Source organism: Podarcis raffonei, chromosome 8 (genome assembly GCF_027172205.1).
Source record: "Podarcis raffonei isolate rPodRaf1 chromosome 8, rPodRaf1.pri, whole genome shotgun sequence".
Lineage (NCBI taxonomy): Eukaryota > Metazoa > Chordata > Lepidosauria > Squamata > Lacertidae > Podarcis > Podarcis raffonei.
The window spans coordinates 34,705,613-34,726,489 of NC_070609.1; the positions used below are offsets into that span (position 1 = coordinate 34,705,613).

Sequence of the window (20,877 nt, forward strand, 5' to 3'; positions counted from 1 at the left end):
GTGGGGATTAAATGAGGAGGGGAAGAAACATGTACACCACATACATAAATGTAAAAGTATTGTGTCAATGACAGGTTGACACCCACAAAAAAAGCATTTATCTGAATGAACTTTAGGTGCATCACAAGGTACTTTCAACAGAACAAAGTTGTTCCACTTTGTGAGTTTTTAAGCCAGAGTCTGAAGTCTTGAAATTATGGGCTCATCCACACTTACCTTTCCTCCACATTTCTTTTAAATATATATATATTCCCCTTAGTTTTCCACATTTTTGTACATATTATCTTTCACATATATCCAATTTCAATGTTCCCTGAATCTTCTGACTTCCTCCCCTCCCTCCCATGGGTTCTTAAATTAAAAATTAATGTTTTGCATAGTATAATTTTTCCAACTATTACGTATCCCTAATTTATCATAGCCAATTTCACATTACAAATGTCATTACAACACTGCCAATGCTTGCAGTGGTTTTTAAAATAAACTACAAATTTACTCCAGTCTCTAGCGAATACTTGATCTTCTTGGTTTCTGGTCTTTCCCGTCAGTTTCACCATTTCTGCATAGTCCATCAATTTTGTCTGCCATTCTTCCTTTGTTGGTAATGTTTCTTCTTTCCATTTTTGGAATAGTGGCATTCTCACCGCCACATTTCTAGGTACAGGTCCAAGCTTCCCAGGTCTGTGTCTGACAGCTTTTTTTCCTTCCCTGGTGCTTTCCCCACAACCTGCTCTTTACTGCTGAATTGGAGCAAGCTGCAATCTGTGTCAACCCCAATTGCCATTGGCTCTGATTCAGCAGCAAAGATCAGGTGTTCCTGAGGAAAGCAGCAGGGCTTGGGAATGAGCTGGTAAAGTATGGGCCTGTGTCTTGAAAACAAGGGGCAAGAGGTAACCGTGAGTGAGCCCTATGACAGCACACTCACTTTCCTGTTTACTTTTCTTTAATGAAATCAGAGTCTCATTAAAATTCCTCGACTAAGTAACCCCAGCCTAATTCACTCTCCCTCGCTTTTCCATTAACATTTAATCATTCTTTTCTGAACAGTATGACTGTTTGGTGTTCCCTCAGCCAGCCTTGTGTTCACATGAAAGCATCCACAATCAGACAGAAGTATCAGCGTGGAAGCGCTAAAACGTTTGTGAGTTAATGACATCTACCCCAAACTTATTAGCAATTCACTCAACGCCTCCCCACCTCTCCCCCGATGGCTTCTCTGTGGTGTCAGCAAACACTGGCAATTACTGAATTAGGAGGAGACGTCTTCAAAAACCACTTTTGCTTTGCATTACCTTGCCCTTATATCATCCACTTCCTTGCCTGAATGCTAAAATCGCAACGGCGTGTCCATTCGGAAAGAGGCATGTTTGCGAAGAGAGCGGAAAGTTTAGCTTTCCAAATCCAAATAAGGTCTCTCTGGAGTAACAATCAACATTTGATTCTAGTTTCACAGACAACAGCTAGAGCTGAAATCTTTCTCTCTCTCACACACACAGAGGAAGATACTAGGCCAAATTCAAGGTGTCACTATTAGTATATAAAGCCCTTAACAATGATTGATAATTTTGCTCTTTTATCTCTGTAAACCACTTTGAAGTTTTCTTTACAATCAAGAGGTATATAAACTTTACAAAATAAATAAAATATGCCTATTTCCCCTTCCTCAACTGCACCTCCCAATCCTTCCTTGATTACTTGCCTCCTCCTACAGACCCTCGGTCCATCCTGGGCTCAGCTCCTAATGGAAGCTATTTTTAAAGGTCTTTTTCAAAGACACATGTCAGTCACTCAAAATGTTTCCAGAAAGGCTGTCTCTTTAGGTGCAGACATGTCTCCCAGTCCCCTACGGATTGACAAAACCCTATGATCTACTTCACGAAGCTGCCCGTTTCCCCACGATAATTTTTATGATTAATATCAGAAATTGTAGATGCAGGCACAATTCCTTCCCTATATTCACATATATTTTCTCCCCTTGTAGACAGAAATGCATTCAGGGAAAACCTATCTCCCAGACAGCAGCCGAATTAGCATCAAAAAGGGCCAGACCAGTATCCTAGTTGATAACCACGGCAATGCACTCTACATGGGGCTACTTTTGAAGGTGACTTGGAAACTACAACTAATCCAGAATGTGGCAGCTAGGCTGGTGACTGGGAGTGGCCGCCGAGACCAAATAACACCAGTCCTGCTACATTAGCTCCCAGTACACTTCCAAGCACAATTCAGAGTGTTTGTGCTGACCTTTAAAGCCCTAAATGGCCTTAGCCAAGTATACCTGAAGGAGCGTCTCCACCCCCATTGTTCAATCCGGACACTGAGGTCCAGCTCCGAGGGCCTTCTGGTGGTTCCCTGACTGAGAGAAGTGAGGTTACAGGGAACCAGGCAGAGGGCCTTCTCGATAGTGGCACCCACCTTGTGGAATGCCCTCTCATCTGCTGTCAAATTAAAAAAACAACTATCTGACTTTTAGAAGACATCTGAAGGCAGCCCTGTTTAGAGATTTTTTAAATGATGTTTTACAATTTTTTATATGTGCTGTAAGCCAGCCAGATGGGTGGGGTATTAATAATAATAATAATAATACACCTTGATCCAGGCAAGATGTTTAGGGAAGCTTTTAATGTTTGATGTATTACAGTATTTTAATATTTTTTTGGAAGCCGCCCAGAGTGACTGGGGAAGTCCCAGCCAGATGGGCGGGGTATAAATAATAAATTATTATTATTATTATTATTATTATTATTAACAGAGTCTGCATCCAAGAGTGGCCTAGAAAATCGGCAAGGCATAGAGCCATTCCATGTCATTTTCATAACTATACTCATAAAAAGAAATAGCCCCCGGGGGGGGGAGAATTTACACAAAAACATTTGAGCATTTCCCCCTTTTGTTTAATCATGTGAGCAAATGCACAATTTCACTGACATCCTTTTAATTCAAGTGTCTGTTACAACTTCTGAGCTGGGGGCTCCATTTGACTGACGTTAAAAAGGCGAGTGTCGCTCTGCATCTTAACAAATTTCAGGTAAAGGTAAAGGAGCTCAAAATTTCACCACTATGCTTTCCGCTAACTAAGCAGGGTGTTGATATGCTCAAACCACTTGTGCGTGCAGCTTAGCTGGAGCAGGGAATGGGGAAATGAATGAATGGCAGGAAGAGAGAGTTGCTTCAAGAGCACATGCAGAGTGAGTTTTACTGTCTTGACCTTTGAGGTTGGCATTGATCAACACACTGACATGGAGGCGACGCTGTTGGCAGCCAAACAATTGGACCAGGTTTCTGGCTCCGGGGCTTGCAGGCAGGAGGGGCCACTGAACCAGACTCCCCCCTCAGCACCAGGGACTGTAGAGCAAGAGCCAGGGCCCTCACAGGCCCTTTCCTTCAGGCCCAAGGAACCAAGGACCTCCAACTCTACTCCACCAGCCCAAAGGAGTGAACCAGCTACCCATCGCCAACAAGAGCACAGGTCCGTCAAGTGTTTGCAGTTGGCTAAATGGAGCAGAACAGGAAAAGTGGGCTGGAAGCATACAGTTGTAGAATCATAGAATTGTAGAGTTGGATGGGAAACATCTAGTCCAACTCCTGCAATGCAGGAATCTCAGCTAAAGCACCCATGCCACTTGCTGTCATAGTGACAGACATGTTTGCTAGCTTACGCCATCCTGCCCTTTAGTAAGGTTCTCAGGGCATCTTACAAACAAGGATATAAAAAAAAGCTTAAATGAATCACACGTTGTCCTTTCATTGGCACTGTTCATATTATTATTATTATTATTATTATTATTATTATTATTATTATTCAAGAGGCCTCTCATTTGGTTTTCAGAATCTACTATGATTTTTTTATTCATCCATCCAGGAGAAGCATTTCATGTGTAGTTCTCATTCAATTGGCTGCATTCCATTTATACAGGAGATCTTACTGGTGGATTGGGCCCCTAAAACCCCTGCTAGATTCAAGTGCTGCTGTCTGATGCTTCTTACCCGCCCCATTTTCTGCTGCTACATCTCATTGTTCTAATTTCTTAATTTCTTGAAATGGGAATAAATCACCGCATTTAACAGGAAATATAACAAGGGGTAATGCATTTCAGGCATCAGTGGCGATTTGTTTTGCACAGACAGTGGACCTAATATAACCTGAGCTAAACAGATTATTTCTTCCTCGTTCTGTGGCACAGATAACCCCATGTGTTCAGAATTCTGATGGTGAGCTATTTATGGAGTGAATATAAATATACACAGAACAGTGTAACTCCAGGCCCTGAATGCAGACTGAGCTTGCTTGAGTGCAGACAGAAGAGGTGCCCAGCAGTTCTGAGGACAACAAGACAGAGAAGCATTCTGACTCAGTTGCCCAGTGACAATGGATGTCTTCAGCCAGTAGGGCACTTTGCATAGGACGACTCCATCCATTGATTTTCATGGCTGACTGAGGCTCTGTGCCCTTAAATCTCACCTGCCACCTCTCCACCTACCCCCATCATCAAAGCTCACCTTCTTGCTAACAGAGGGCAATTTCACTCCCCTACTTGCCCCTCCCATCACCTCTCTCTCCTCTTCCTCCTCCGTCTGTGGCTTCATCTCTTAGTGATTTTGCAGAGGGGGAAGAAGTGCATCTAGGTTGCTAGGCAATGACCAAGATAGTTTGTATCCCGTGGATCAAATAAGCACGGAGGTTTGCAGGGAACGGGACGCAAAAGTTCATCATCAGAAGAACCTTGGCTTTTTTTCATTTTTGTAAAGGAGCGTTTTCTAGTGTTTACAACAGTGAAGATAAACTAATGGAAACCTCAAAGTGATGGCAGGGGACATGGCAGGGGAGATCTGAGCAATGATGCTTCTTCAGATCCTTCAGATTGTTGAGAGCTTTAAAGGGCAATGGCAAAACCAGTACTCAGAACTGAGTCTAGAATCTCACTGGGGTCCCAGGGAATGGTCCAAAGGCACATCAGGCTGCCAACTAATTCATGGAGGAGTGGACTATTGATGGCTATTAGCCATGATGGCTATGCTCTGACTCCACAGTTTGAGGCAGCAATGCTTCTTAACAGTGGCATAGCATGGGGAGGACTAGGGCAATTGCCCTGGTAACAAAATTCTTAGGGGCACTAAATTTCATCACCCGACACAGCTGCATGATTCCAGCACTGGGCTCTGTTGAAAACGGCTTCTCCATGCGGACCAGAAAGTGACCTCTCCAGTCAACAGAACAACTCTTCTTTTCTTGTCTCTGCAGCTGCGATCTCGTGGGTGACTCAGACTCCGTAAAGCAGTTGAATGTGCATGTGTACTCCATCTGTTTCCCTCCCTCCCACACTCTCCGCCTTGCCCTGGGCCCTGGCAACCCACGCTATGCCACTGCTCCTGAATACCAGTTGCTGGAAAGCCCAGCAGCAGAGAGTGCTCTTGTGCTCGAGTCCTGCCTGAGGGCTTCCTATTGGATCATTTGGTTGGCCACTGTGAGAACAGGATGCTGGACTAGATCCAGCAGGCACTTCTTATCTTTGTAACTTGCTGAAGCTAAGCAGGTTTAAGTCAGGTCATTCCCAGTATGGGATACCTCCTGGGAACAACATGCACACTCCATATATTCCTTGATGGAAGAAAGGTGGGGTATAAATGTGAGAAAAGAAGGAATCAAAACTGGCAATCAACAGAGTCCTGTGAAGTGTTATGTGGCAAATATCCTGCAGACCAGCCCTAGATGAAGCACATTACATCGGTCTAGTCTTGAGACCACAGGAGACAGGTATCACGGTAGCTGGATTCTTATTTCCCAGGAAAGAGAGCAGCTGCCATACCAAATGAAATTGCAAAATGGCATCCCTGGCCACAGAGGCCACCTGAGCATCACAATGCAGAGCCAGGCCCAGCAGTAACTCACAACCTGCACACACAGTCCTGGAGTGTGGAGGGGGGCACAATCTTGTACAAGCTTTGGACGAAGCGGCCCAGCCACCATGAATAATCCCAGGCTCCCTGGACTGAATTTAAGTCTTTTGGACCTCACCCAGCTTATTAGCAACTCATCACTGGTTCAGACTCCAACTCAAGGAAGCAGAAAGCCCAAGACATCCTGCCAGTTGACAATGGACAAAAGGATTTTCCTTTAATAGCCTCTGATTTATGATTTATTCATTGATATCTCACCCTTCCCTGAAAGGAGCTCAAGATTTTTCCATCTCCCCCCACCCCACACTTTATCCTCACAGCAACCTTTGTGGTAAGATAACAACTCTGTTTCTGCCTCTCTGTGTGTCTAAGCTTCATGGCTGTGTGGGGTTTGAAACTGGCCTCACCACTCCTCATCTTCTGACACATGAAATACTATACCACACTGGTCCAGCATGTACTGGAAAGACAATGTCCATAATTTTATTTGTATCCAGCCTTTCCACAAAAAGAATCATGCTCAAAGCAGTTTCCAACAAAGAAAAATCTCAAAATCAGCCATCACTGGAACAATAGCATGTATATCAATAAACAAAGAAACCATCGTTTCAGTACTATAAATAAAATAAGATTACATCAACAAAGTCCAACAGCAAAAATAACCAGAATTTCACCTTGGCCCTAAAAACGCCTCTCCTGTGATGTTGCTCACTGTCAGGGGTGCCAACTTGAATATGGGGGGGCATAATCAATCTCAAGACATGACGCACACACACACCATTTGAATGGCAATGCCCATCAACTGAGGGGGTCCTCTCAAAAAAAATGGGGGGGGTCTTGTCCCTTAGGAGTTGCCTGCTGTGTTCACTGACCCTTTCCTGCTGCAAGTTCTTATAAGGCTTCTGCTGGTGAGGGTGGGGTAGCTCAAAACCCCTGCAATGGTATTGCTCCTGGTCACCTTGTAGGACCAGGCTGAAGGCAGCCCTGGGTGCCTGCCTGTTCCAAGCAGAGTGAAGAATGACTGGCTTTACAGAAGAAGAAGAAGAAGAAGAAGAAGAAGAAGAAGAAGAAGAAGAAGAAGAAGAAGAAGAAGAAGGGTAGTAGTAGTAGTAGTAGTAGTATGGATTTGATATCCCGCTTTATCACTACCCAAAGGAGTCTCAAAGCGGCTAACATTCTCCTTTCCCTTCCTCCCCCACAACAAACACTCTGTGAGGTGAGTGAGGCTGAGAGACTTCAGAGAAGTGTGACTAGCCCAAGGTCACCCAGCAGCTGCATGTGGAGGAGCAGAGATGCGAACCCGGTTCACCAGATTACGAGTCCGCTACTCTTAACCACTACACCACTACACCACACTGGCCCCACACTGCCTTTGCCACAAGCTCCCCCTTCTCCTGCCCCACAACTCCTCACCTGCCAAGAAAGTAGAGACCAGCAGTGGAGATGGCTTTGGTGCAAAAGTACTCCTGCTTAGGAATCCCTTTTCCTGCTTGGAAATGGCCCAGGGCAAGTCCCAGCATCCCTGGAAGAAATGGAGGAAGCCCACTCAAAGCAGATGCAGCCCCCCTTCTGACATCTGCCTCCCCCTTCCCTTGCTCAAGAGGTTATTTTTTAATATTTGGTATGGGGAAGGGGTGTCCTTTGAGGGATTTGTGTGCAGCCATTTGAAATGCCCCTGCACCCTCTGGCCGAAGCGCATCTTTAAAATATTGCGCTAGAGAGATCTGTGGTCTAATGCAATCTTTTGCCACGGACATTTTTAGACATAACCTCACACATGTGCAGGGAAAACACAGCACATTTCGCAAAAGGCGTTCTTTGAAGCTAACATAAGAAAGCCTTATGTCTTGGGTGAAGTGTCTAGAGTCCCGCAAAGAGTCATAAAACGAAAATAAAAAAAACATTCAAAATGTGGGAGGATTATTTAGTAGCAGCAGAAGCAGCTCAGAATAGCCAGATCATTCACAATCTTCGCAGGTCTGTATAACCAAACCTAGCCGTGTATCATAAAACTGATGCTCAAGGAAAATCACCAGAGAGTCCACAGGGTGGGGAATCACTCATTTGATAATGTGTCTGTATCTCAATCTCCCCACATGTGGGGAAATGGCACATTGGAGAGATCAGTCCATTAAACAGCAGTTCTGGCAAGGAGCACAGTGAAGCGATCTCTTTTTAATACCCTCTGACCTGTGGTCTCCCTTCTGAACAGCAAAAAATAATAATCTCCTGGCATTAAAGCAGACGTCTGGGGTCAACTCCCCATGGAGGAAGGGGGAGAAGGTCAGGCCAGAAAGTGAACCAGACACCGTTCCACCATCTTGACCTTAATGCATGCCACCTTCTTCTCCTTTTTTCTTCAGAAAAACAGAAACAAATCCATCCCTACGAATTGCATTTCTGATTGTCAGGCAAAGGGAGTTGAAGATGTTTACAAATCTGTGAAGGGTTTGTCAATGGAAGCACTTTTCTAGTAAAAATGAAGAGGAGGAGAAAGAGTCAACCACTTCAGAAAGAACGGAGGTAGTTTACACATCACTTAACACAAATGCTTGGAAAAGCCTCTAATGCAGAGGGCAGGCAGGATCATTGCCTCCCTCCCTTTTCCCCCACCACGCTCTCTGAGCCCCAACCAGGACACAGGGACCCCTGCCCAAGGAAGAGCAGCAGGAGGAAAACCTTCCGGGAGTTTCTCTGTTATTTGCTGTGGCTTATGATGTGCTGTTTTCAGATTCATAAATGTGAAAGTACACAGCAGGAAAGAACTGGAAAGTGCCAAGGGGCCTCTCCACACAATTCATTCACTGTGCTATAAATGTGCCCACATTTTTATTCTTAAAATATGTCTGGAATAAAATACATCACACACGTGTGAGAATAAATCTCATTATTGCCAAAGTCAGATCCATTTGAAATAAGCACAGGCTATGCTGAAAGCAGAAGGAAGCTGTTTTGGTCTGAGAGAAAGAGAAAGGAGAGAGGGGGGGGGGGAGAAATCCAAACTCCAGAATTGGACATTACCTTGACCAAGATCAACCCAAATGCTATACAGTGGTACCTCTGGTTACGTACTTAATTCGTTCCTGAGGTCCATTCTTAACCAGAAACTGTTCTTAACCTGAGGTACCACTTTAGCTAATGGGGCCTCCCACTGTCACCGCCGCGCGAATTCTGTTCTCATCCTGAAGCAAAGTTATTAACCCGAAGTACTATTTCTGGGTTAGCGGAGTCTGTAACCTGAAGCGTCTGTAACCTGAAGCGTCTGTAACCCGAGGTACCACTATAATAACATCAGAAAAGCCCACAAGATCCAGCCAAAGGGGGCCCATCCAGTCCGGTGTTCCACTTTCGGGTGCCTGTGGGAAGCCCACTACCTAATTGTGATTCCTGGCAACTGGCAAAAAGTAGCTGGCAAGCTTTCGAGAGCATCAGGTTGAATGTTAAGCAAAGTCTGAGTAATCTAGCTTGCTGCTGAATGCATCAAAGGCATAATGCAGAGTTGATGACTATTAACTTCAAACCAGCTCTGTCTCCTTCCTCTTTTTGCTTAATCTCCAACCCTCTGAAACTTGCTCCCCATTGAGTATGGCTCAATGATGGATTTGGGGATGGGCTGCACTGGACACCATTAGACCATGTAGTGCTTGAAGAGCCATTGCCAGACAGGTGGCCCAATTCTCTGACTCATTAGAAGTCAGCTTCCTGCAGCATGACTAGCAAATCTGTGCTTTGTGTAGCCACTGCACATTCTGAAGTCTGAAGACTGCTGGTCTTCCAGGGTGTTGCAAAGATTTTCCTGGCAGCAGCCAGCAAATAAAGAAGAGGATGATGATGATTACATAATTAAAGAGACATCTGCATTAATTGTAAATGCATAGGTGTGGTATTTCAATTTTCCAGTAGCTGGGGGGAATTTTTTAAGAGACTGAAGAAGCATATACACCCCCAAACACTTTCCAAGAGGGACCCTGAGTTAGCCAACAAAATCAGTTCTTCTACCTGCTTCCTCCATCCCACAGCAGCAACATCTCATCGAATACTAAACCTTTGATTTAGAGTCCCTTTGTTCTCATCTTCTTAGCCCACTGAGATTTTCCTGGAAAGAAACCTGCAGGTCACACCTCTGAAAATTCCTATTCAGGTGTACAAGAGCATTTGCCATTTCTACCTCATCCTCCACTACTACCAGTGTGAATGCAGTACAATGGTATCTCACATGCATTTAACTTGCAATATTTCAACCATATGTGGTTGGAGGTGAGTTGGTTGAAATTGTGCAAGTTAAATCCAAGCAAGGGCTTGAAAAAACTCCTTTGGTGCCCAGTCTGCTTTTGGTTACCTGGCACAGAAAGAGCTTTTATGCTCTCTGCCTTGCTTGGAAGGGAGCAAGACCTACTAAGCACACCAGTCCTGGGCGGTTCTTGAGATCTTGCAAGGTATTCTGAGCTTGCACGAAGATTCATAGCCTTCCAGAGCTGGTGCAATGAGTGCACCTAGTCCACAAAGCAAGGCAGAGAGCTTAAAAGGTATTTTTGCACCAGGTCTGCTTACATTATCCAACACAAGATACTGGGCAAGGCCCGCTTGGCACATGAACTCTGTGGTTGCTAGGGATTCTCTCCCTCTCTATCTCTGCCTTCTCACCCACTAGCTGTGGGGCAGCTCCAAGGGTTTGGGTTACACAATTTTTGTGTATAGCATGGGGGGGACAGAGGTGGTTGCGCCAGATCCAAAACTGTTAGGAGGCACAAAATTTCAATACCCAGTGCTGCCTCAATACAGCTGTGCGTTTCCATCACTGGGCTCTGTTGAGAAAACAGTTTCTCCATGTGAACCAAGAAGTGACTTCTCCAGACAACAGAACGATTCTTCTTTTCTTATCTCTGCAGGTACAATCTCCTGGGTGATGCAGATGCTGTTGGGCAGTTGAATGTGCATGCATGCTCCATTTGTTTCCTTCCCTCCCACTACCCCCCTTTGTGTGGCCCTGGGCACTGGCAACCCACGCTACGCCACTGTACATGGACCCTTTGGAACCAAATCCCCATGTAAGATGTGCTTGCACCATACATAACACTCCCAACTGTCAGTTCATAGTAGCCAAGCATTGCATCCTGTATCTTCCATTGCTCTGTATCCAGAATAAAATAATGAAATTTTAGTGCTGCATATTGCAAGGGACTTGTCCCACCACCAGATGCACATGGCAGAGTTATGCCCAGAGTTATTCTCTCTGAAGCAGAAGGCCACACAACCTCTATAGGCAACTGCAAGCAAGACAGAAAACCTAAATTCTGGAAAACTTGGTGCCAAGGAGAGACCGCCGGCTCCCGGTGAACGCCAGCTGGAGATTAATAGCCCAATATTTCAACCGCCGAGGCCATCATCCTTTCTGGGTCACCTGATTAAGCAACTGTGGGGCAGTGTTCCCTATTATAGCACACCACCAAAAGCATTATGTCTTTGTTATGCTAATGCCACAGCGCCGTACAATTTAAATAGCACTTCCAGAAAAATTAAGTATGTTCATTGACACAGCGAAATGTTTTCACCCTCCATGTAACCTTCACAGTTTCTGTACAAAATCTATCAGTCAGTAAACTATTCATCTGTGAATGCTTACCAATTATTATGCTAATGCTTTACAATACGTTACTGCCGATTCTCTCTAAACGCCACGAAATGCCGCCGTCTGGCAATACCTCACCCATATTATAGCCCTATCAATAAACAACACAACAATATTTGCAACTGGAGTTTCAGCTGCAGAAACGGAACAATGTATATTCTCCCCCCCCCTCCTTATTAGCACTACAATTTAATGTTGTGAAGAAGAAAAAGAAGAAGCAAAATTATACGCAGAAAGAAATGAATTCCAGACCCGAGCCGAAACCATCTGCTTAGTTTCGTTTTGCTTTAGTTACTTTAGAAAATGACTTGATGCCCCCACCCCATGATGATGGATTCCCTGATTTTTCTTCTTTTTCCAAGTCCTTGGTGATAGAAGGAAGCTTGCTAAAGCCCACAAGACCAGTTGCCAAAGCCTGCCTCCCCGAGCCACCCAGAAGGGAGAGCGCAGGGAAGCCACCATAGCCCAGAAGCAAAGGAGCCAAGAATCCCTTAGAGGATGATCCCCAGCTGAGCTGAAATCTTAGAGGATGTGGGAAAGGCCTCTCAAGAAGCTTTAAATCAGGTGGTTGAGCTTGGACAGCTGCTTTTTGCAGCCAAAGCTCAAGAACAGACTTGAGGTGTGTACAGCTGTGAGAGGGAGCACACTGTTCCTGGAGTCTTAAAGGCCAGCTATGTGGTGTGTGTGCTTTTCCATAGTTTTGTCTACTCTGGGATGAGAGTCCAAGACTTGGAAAAACAAAACGCAAAGAAAGAGTCTTGATTCCTGTACAATTTGCTTCATGCTGCAACAAAAGGTCTTTTGAACATGAACATTTTGGCACACACAAAAAATGGAATGCACAAAAACGTGCATCTGCTTCAATATTTTCTCATATTTGTTGAAAATTTAGCATTTGGGATCTCCCAGCTAAATGGAAGACACCATTTATCACTATTTATATATTGCATTTACACCCTACCCTTCCTCCCAAGGAGCTTAAGGTGGCATGCATGGTTCTCCCCCTGTCGAGGAATGGTTGAAGGAGTTGGGGATGCTTAGCCTGGAGAAGAGAAGACTGAGAGGTGAAATGATGACCACCTTCAAATGTCTGAAGGGTTGTCATGTGGAAAACGGAGCAGGCTTGTTTCTGCTGCTCCAGAGAGGAGAACCCAGACCAATGGATTCAAATCACAAGAAAGGAGATTATGACTAAATATCATATCCTCCAAAATTCTTACCTCTGGATCCAGGACATCATGTCAGGAGCGGAAGCATCAGGAAGGAGCAGCGGCAGCACCACACTGTTCCTCCACTGGTCTCTGGCACACCAGGGAACTATGAAGGCCGCTTCCTCAGTGCCAGCCCAGCACCACCAGGCTGCAGCTCCACTCCTAGGTCAGGCCTGACCAGGGGGTGGAAGTGGCAGAAAGCAGGAGAAGTGGTGGCGCTAGTGCCACACCTCTCCTCTCCTGGGCTCTGGCATGCAAGGGAGCTGCAGAGGCCACTTCCTTGGCACTAACCCAGTGCCACCAGGATGCAGCTCCACTCCTTGGTCAGGCACATGAAGAAGGTCCTCACTTAATGATCGCAGGGTCTGGGCAGGTTCACATGGAGAGAAGCGGTCCTTGAGGTGAGTCCTGAGCCATTTAAGGTCAGAACATGTCCGTATGTAGTAGTAGACAAACAGGATGGGAGAGGAGTTGACCAACCCTTCCTCTTTCACTTGGAAGTCAAGAGCAAGCCAGCTGCTCAGGTGCTGTGGCAACTGAAAGACATCATCCACTTCCTTTGGGAGTGGGGGTGGGGGAAGCTGGCACTTAATCCCCCAATGCATCATAGACATCTCCATTTGGAAAGGCCCTGGACCAGTGATGGCCAAACATGGCCCTCCAGCTGTTTAGGGACTACAACTCCCATCATCCCTGACCACTGGTCCAGTTAGCTAGGGATGGTGGGAGTTGCAGTTCAAAAACAGCTGGAGGGCCAAGTATGGCCATCAGTGCCCTAGACTGACCAATCTAGTAGACTGGCAGCCTGCCCAAGTCACAGGCATTGTTGATGACTGGTGGCAAAGTGTTGGGGTGCCATGTGGCCTGCTCTGCATCCCTTCAGCTTCCATGCTTCCCTCAGGTGGAGGACACTGTCCTAGTGCCAGTGTTGAAGTCCAACATTTTTTCCTTCTGTCCACTTTGCTCCTGCTCCCTTGCATAATTTCACACACACACACACTCACTTTATTTTCAATTCTTCCCCAGAAGAACACAAGTGACAGAGGCGTCTCTTTTGGATTCCATTTTTTACTACTATTACTTCGAGGTTAATGTCCGTGAACTCACTTATTAGACTTCTAATGTTATAATGACTTCATTTAATAACGCTAATTATAGCTTGTGATTAATCCTGGCCACGGTTGAGGCTTAGAGGTACGTTCCAATAGGCTGCAGAAAACATAAACACATAAGGACACCCTTTTATTTACTGTATAGTCCAGAGAAACTGGATCCCAATGCCACAGAACACCCACCCAGCACTCCAACTCCATGCCCATTTCCAGAGAGGCAGACACAGGGAAGGGGGGCAACCTCTTGACTGCAGCATGAGTCTCCCACCCTTACAGTTATGACACATTGCTCCCTTCATCTCAGCAGGTGGGGATGCAAAGACTTTGGGGGGAAATACTAGGGCCTCCCCCAGCCCCACGCACACACTGCTTCAGAGTATATTTCAGTGTTTCATGTTGTGCAGGGCTGGCCTAAGACATTCTGAGGCAAACCACAGAATCTTGTGAACCACCCTGAGATCTTGGTTGAAGGGTTTTATATACAACATCATCACTGCTGCCACCACCACCACCACCATCATAGTGCCCTTCTCCACCAGGGAAGAAGGGGTAAGAGAAGGTCTACATCAGGAACAAGGCAGGAATAAAGATCTACACTGGGATCAAGCAAGGAGTGAAGATCTACGCCAGGAACAAAGAGGGAATAAACACCAACATCAAGAACAAGGGGAGGGGGAACAAATCTAATTTACCGAACAGTTGTCACGGGGGGGGGGGCTGCTCTGAATCACACCACGCAGGTGGAAGACTCCAGGAGACCCCACTAGAGAACTAGCCAAAGAGTGAGGACAGGGAAGATCCTTGGAGAACGGTTTATAACTTTAACACCCCACCTCCACCACCCCATGGCCCTGCGATTGGAGAGGGTTGGGTGAGATTCTAGCCCAAGATTGCAAACTGGAGCTGTCCATGAGCAAACTCCAGCTCCCCTCTTCTCCTCATGCTCCACACCCTGGTGTTTCCTTTACAGAGCATTGCTGACATTTGCTTTGCTTTTATCATTTTGGAAGCAAGCTGTCTGTCTTACATTGCAGTTGTTATTTTGACTCAAAAGCTGGTGAGGAGAGGTTGAACTTCTGCTCTGAATTCCTTGGTGGAGACCTTCGATTTGTATGGAATTGCATTTATTGTGCAATGAAGTTGTCTCAGTTTTGTCTTATTTATGCACCATTGTGCTTTCGATATGATTGTTACTGGAATGTTTGTTAATTTTGAATGGTGCAATTATTACTGTGAACTGCTTTGAGCTTAACATTGTTGTTGGATAAGTGGATTACAAATACTAAATCAAATTATACAGTGGACACCACATTTCAGCTGAGGATTGTGGCTGTTTTCATTATTATGCTACTATTTATTCCTTTTGTAGGATTGGTTTCCTTGTATCTAGTAAGATGAATGCTGCAAATGCACTGGAAGAGCAATGTACAAGTTTTCTAAATAAATAAAACAAATGGATAACAGGTACTGCAAGGGTCAACAAGGGCTGGCCCGAGACATTTTGTTGCCTGAGGCAGCAAACAAGATGGCCCCCTACCAGTCCACTTAGAGATCTCACTGCAATGAGGTAGCATCCTCTACCAGATCTGGAGGCAGCAGACTGACTCCTACCATCACTACCAGCACGGCATCTGCCAGCTGAGGCATCAGCCCCCCTCTGACTAGTGGTTGGGCTGTCCCTGAGGTCAAGACAATTGAAACTGCAAATCCCTCTTCCAGTTAAAAATGCAGTTTGTGAATAATAAGTGCTGCCAGGAGGGGATAAATATGGAGCATGATTCCTTCCACACAGCCCTATGAGAGAGTTGATTGTAGTCTGTCTACAAAGAAGGATTTCTCCTCTCCGCCCCCAACAAGACAAGCCTTTATAAAAAGGTATTTAATGTACGTAAGTGTCAAACATTCACAGGCCCCCGATAACAGTTGTAAACAGATCTCTATAAAACACAATTCCATGACAGCATCAAGAGAACATTCATGTTATCAGCATTATCCCTGGGAAGAAAGTCTGGGGGAGGCTTCTCTTAATACGGTGTTCCGCACTCTAACTGTTCCATTAATCATCCTTCGGAGGCACCCAGCGCCTGCCTGCGCAGGGTCAAACCCAGACACTTCATAACATTTTTTACAACTAATTCCTATAATTTATGAGGCAGCAGAAATGACAGTTTTGAGTTCAAGAGGCACGCGGGTTGACTTTGGGTTCCTTCAGCTATCCATCAAGGAATACACCAGTCATTTTGCTAGATGAGGAACTAAGGGCAACAGCCCTGACCAAGGTTGGGATTCCACACCTGCACACGCTAAAGGACATATTGATGGCAAGAACGTCCCCAGCAGCAGCCACATGCTAGACACAGCATCACATCTGGAGACATCGGAAAGACTGAAGTTATACTTTCAGGGAAACTACTTTGAGCTCTGCATGACATAAGATCTACCACACTCCCTGCCCTTGGAAACCTTATAAGAACCCGCTACAGGAGAGGGACTGTGAGCAACATCACATGAGAGGTGTTTCTAGGACCAAGGTGAAACTGACAAGCTTCTATCTTAAGGTTACCAGAGGTCCCCGTTTCCTGGGGACAGTCCCCAGATTTACAAATCAGTCCCCATGCAAAAGCCATTGAAGTTGAAAAGTGTCCCCGGATTAATTGAAAAAAATCTGGTAACCTTATTCTATCTTATTTTTGGTTTTGGGTGTTGTAATCTTGTTATATTTATAGTACTAAAATTTTGTTTTCTATGTTGTCATAGTTGCTATTGTACTGTTGTTTGATTATGTTCCAGGCATCTTGTATACAGTACGTGAAATCTTATATAGTATGGAACACCATCTAAAAAGCGAAACACTTCCCAAAATGCACCAAACTCCACCACAATCACGCCCTCCAAACCTCCTTTCTCAACCTCTAACTCTCCTCAGAGGTTGGTGCAAAGGCTCCTGGGACTGCTAGCCATTTTCCCACTCTTTCACACCATTTTTGCAGGTTTCCCACTCTTTGGGGGCCATTTTTGCCCTTCCCGTGCTTCTTTGCAGTTTAAATCAATTTATTTATTTCCTGGCGCCGTGTGTATGTGCAGTTGCACATGAGTTGAACATGCCTAAGTAGGGAGACGTCTGTATTATCAAACTGTTTTGCAGTGTTTGATTTTGAGGTGCCTTCCTGTCTCCTTTGTTGTGAGTCGCTCTGTGTGTGTGTGTGTGTGTGTGTGTGTGTGTGTGTGTGTAAAAGCGGCGTACAAATAAAATGACAAACTAATGAAGTGGAACATATGACTTTTAAACACATTCATTAATTTACCATAATCGCAAACCGTTCCTTTCAGCGCTCACTGAGCCAAGCAGGGTGTGACCCAACTCCCAATGGCTTCGTGAGGCACCAAGTCAAGGCAGGTCATCTATCAGGCTCTTCTGCAAAGGGCTACACAAAGCCGCCAAGAAACAATGGGTGCCTTGTGCATGTCAAAAGAGCCACAGCCATCTCATTCCAAAGAAGCAATGGGGAGGAAGAGATCTCTGTGGCGCAATGCTGGGTGGTCCTAGCCTCTTGGGCACAGCAGCCTCTCAAGAATCTACCCATCCTTAATCAATTAAGAAACTTTTCCCCAAAACAGACCAAGAAAGCCATTCAGTGGGTCCTGAGGGAGGGAGAAGGGGAGCAAAGTCAGACAGAGAAAGGGGCTGGATGGTGATACAGAGGGCAGGGCTGATCGATTCTCCCAAGGGCTTTTGAAGGGTTTCTTTTCACTGTGATGTACTTCTGCTGCAGCTGGAAAAGTGAAACTCCAAAGTGCCAGCACACAGGATCTGCTGCCACATGTGGAGTGATGAAGCCATAAAACTCAACTATAAAGTTAAATAATTTACCATAAATATCTGAGGCTCCGGGATTATTCTCTGCATTGAGCAGCCGAGACTCCGACGATCTCTGCATTCAGCGTGCCGCAGATGGCAGCGGAGCCAGACAAGAGAGCCCTTGACAAGGCTCCACGGTTGTAATTACTCCTGACACAGCTGCAGTTTATTCCGACGCCTCCTTTGGTTTGGGCAGAGACAGGGGGAGAGGAGTACATACATTTGGAGAAGAAATGATTTTCACCCATTGGACAATAAAGCGTTTGAAATGTAAAGCGAGGCGGGGAGGGACACAACTTCTTGTGACACTTTCTGAAACTTGGACAGAAGGACGCGCGCTTGGCTTCCAAGGCAAAACTAAAAATAAATTCAGCCCCGTGGCAATGTTAATAGAATACTGAGCAGCTACAACAATCTAGCAATTGCTCCTGTTCTCGCTGACAGTTAGGGGGAAACATCTGCACCTTTTGCATCTTCCAAAGATCTGCATTCTTGAAAGGAAAACTGAAGTTCCTTACAAGAGGGTTAGTGCGGAACTCTTCCCGCCAGGCAGCTGCTAAGGCAGAGTCCATTGGGGGCTGCTCCTATCACAGACCAAGATTCTCTTGGTTTTCTTCATAGCCTAAGACCAACAGGATTGTGAAAGTCCTCCAGTCTATTTGCTTTAAGGAGTCTCCTTTTGTTCAAGGATGCAATATGAGAGCCAATGTGGTACAGGAGTTAAGACTGGTGTCGGACTGGGACTGAGACCAGAGTTCAAATTCCTGCTCTGCCATAAATGGAGCTCACTGGGTAACCTTGGGCAAGTCACTGCTTCTGAGCCTTACCTATCCCACAGGGTTGTTGTGAGGAGGGTAATAACAGTGCACACCACCCTTAGTCCCTTGGAGAAAAAGGTGAGATAGAAAGGCATAAAGTAATAAATGAAAACAATATTTTCTAATATGTATTATTTCAGATATAGGTCTGGTCTGTATGTAATGCTAGGCCAAACTATGGCTTAGCATGAACTAGCAAGGATGTGGGTACAGCTGTTTTGCTCCTTCCCTAGTCCTGTGGCCAGGGGCAGAGGAAGGGGGTGCAGTGGGTGTGGGCCACCCCAGATGTCACCACTGAGGGGGTGGGTGACAAAATGCCAGGCGGCACTCACCACAGGGCCTGCAGTGCACCTGAGCCACGCATCTCTCCCCAAACAGTCTGCCCGCTGCCTCCCCCTCAGCTGTAGGGCAGCTGAGTGGGAGGAGGCAGGCAGACTCCTTGGAGGCCCTGCGGAGTGTCCTGCCCCAGCTTGCCCCACCTCTGCAGGCAGCTGGCCCCGCCCCCAGGTGCAGGGCACATGTGCCACTCCAGGCGCCCAATCGGCTTGCTCCACCACTGCCTATGGCTGCACTACCCAGAGCTATGCAATGGTTTGGTTTGGCTTATTGTTACAACTGAGCCTGAGCTGGGGGGTTTGTCTCACTCTGAACAAGTAATGAAATGCAGCAAAGCAAACTGGGCCACAGAATACATAATCATGTTCTCTGTGAAGCTCAGATGTTGAAATTTACTATTTTGAATAATTAGGCAGCAGCTGAATTATGACAGTGAGAGCTGTTTGACAGTGGAATGGGCTCCCTCAGAAGGCGGTGGGTTCACTTTCATTGGAGGTTTTTCAACAGAGGTTGGGCGGCCATCTGCCAGGGATTCCTTAGCTGTGATTCCTGCATTGCAGGTGGTTGGACCAGATGACCCTTGGGGTCCCTTCCAACTCTACAGTTTTATGATTCCATGATCCTATGAACTACAGGCCTGGCTACCTTTTTTCAGTAGTGGCTGGTGAGCCATTGAGACAGAGCCAAGTGGGTTTGGAAAGGGCTGCCCCAAGACATTTTGGCACCTGAGGCCAGAGCCATAGCTATGGGGGTGGGGGAGGCTAGCCAGGTATTTTGCCCTGGGTGAAGCCTCCAGAGGGGTGCCATTGAGGCTCCCAGCCTGTGTGTGTGTTTGTGTATGCAAATGCACGTGGGGGGGTGCCAAACTAGGTCTTTGACCCGGGTGAAATACAGCCTAGTTTCGTCCCTGCCTGAGGAGAACCACAAAATAGTGTGTGTCCCAGCCCAGGAAGAAGGGATGAGGGAAGATTTACAACCATTACAAGGGGCAAATAAGGATCTACATCAGGATGAAGGCGGAAGTGAAGATCTATATTGGGAAGATCTGACACAACACCAAGGAGTAGTAAGAGGCCAGGCTAACCACAACCATTTTAACAAGGTTTGCTGTTATTAGCTAAGTAAACAGAAGCTGTAACAGTACCAGACACCCTCACCCCACCCCCATCACTGGGCCTACCTAGGGTGAGACCATAGGCACCAACTTGAACAAAATATTGGGGGGCTGCCCCCCCACAAATACTTCTCCACCCTCCCTACCCTTCTGTGGAGCACAAGTTCCTTGGCCGTGCATAACTGGGCACAGACTTCCCCTGCCTCCCCGCTCACTCGCCTCTCACACCCCACCAACATGCAAGAAATTTCTGCCCATTTGCCTGCTTGCCTGCCACCCGCCTCCATCCCCACCTGCTACTGGTCGGCCTGCCCACCTGCCTCTCCCCAGCTGCCCTGGCTCAAACACAGAAATGGTACCAAAAGCAGGTGAAAAGAGAGCTGCACCCTGCTTGGGTGGGGATGGCTGCCCAAAGGGGGAGATGGAGGTAGGGAGGCACTAACGTGCAGAAAATATTGGGGGACCTGTCCTCCCATTTTTATTGGGGCGCCCAAGGGACCATGTTCTGGATCCCTGATGCCTTAGTACTGCAGCTGGGGCTTGTATGTACTGTACTGTTTTCACTCAGTTTGTTTTGTGTGGTTGCAATCTGATCGTACCACAAAGTTTTATTGTTACTGTTTTTGCATTGTTGTAAAATCTGTTGCCAACCACCTGTTTGCAGTATCAGAACAATATTGAGCCCTCATCTGCTCGCACCCATATTCATTAAGATTGTGTGATTGTTCTGTATACTAGGCACGCCGCTAAAAGGTTTATTTTAAATATGTGCTTAATAATCCCCTGCTTTTTAAATGTGCAATAACAATCTATTACATTCTAATTAAGTTCTTATTTGAGTCATTTAATTAAGAAAGGGACTATAGCAAGTACCAAAACACTTTGCCTTTCTAGTCTCCA

General features: G+C 46.0%; 1 protein-coding gene across 4 annotated transcripts in view; it reads right to left on the bottom strand.

Moving 5' to 3' along the window:
- GRIK3 (glutamate ionotropic receptor kainate type subunit 3) overlaps positions 1-20,877 on the bottom strand; it is a 197,595-nt gene that overhangs the window by 151,011 nt on the left and 25,707 nt on the right. Inside the window, exon 1 of one of the 4 annotated variants that reach the window (XM_053399151.1) lies at positions 17,722-17,841. The exons of the other annotated variants lie outside the window; for them this stretch is intronic. Within the exon in view, the coding sequence (XP_053255126.1) occupies positions 17,722-17,788 (67 nt within the window). The 5' untranslated portion in view covers positions 17,789-17,841. Of the gene's footprint in view, positions 1-17,721; positions 17,842-20,877 lie in introns of those variants that run through there. 4 annotated transcript variants of the gene reach the window in all.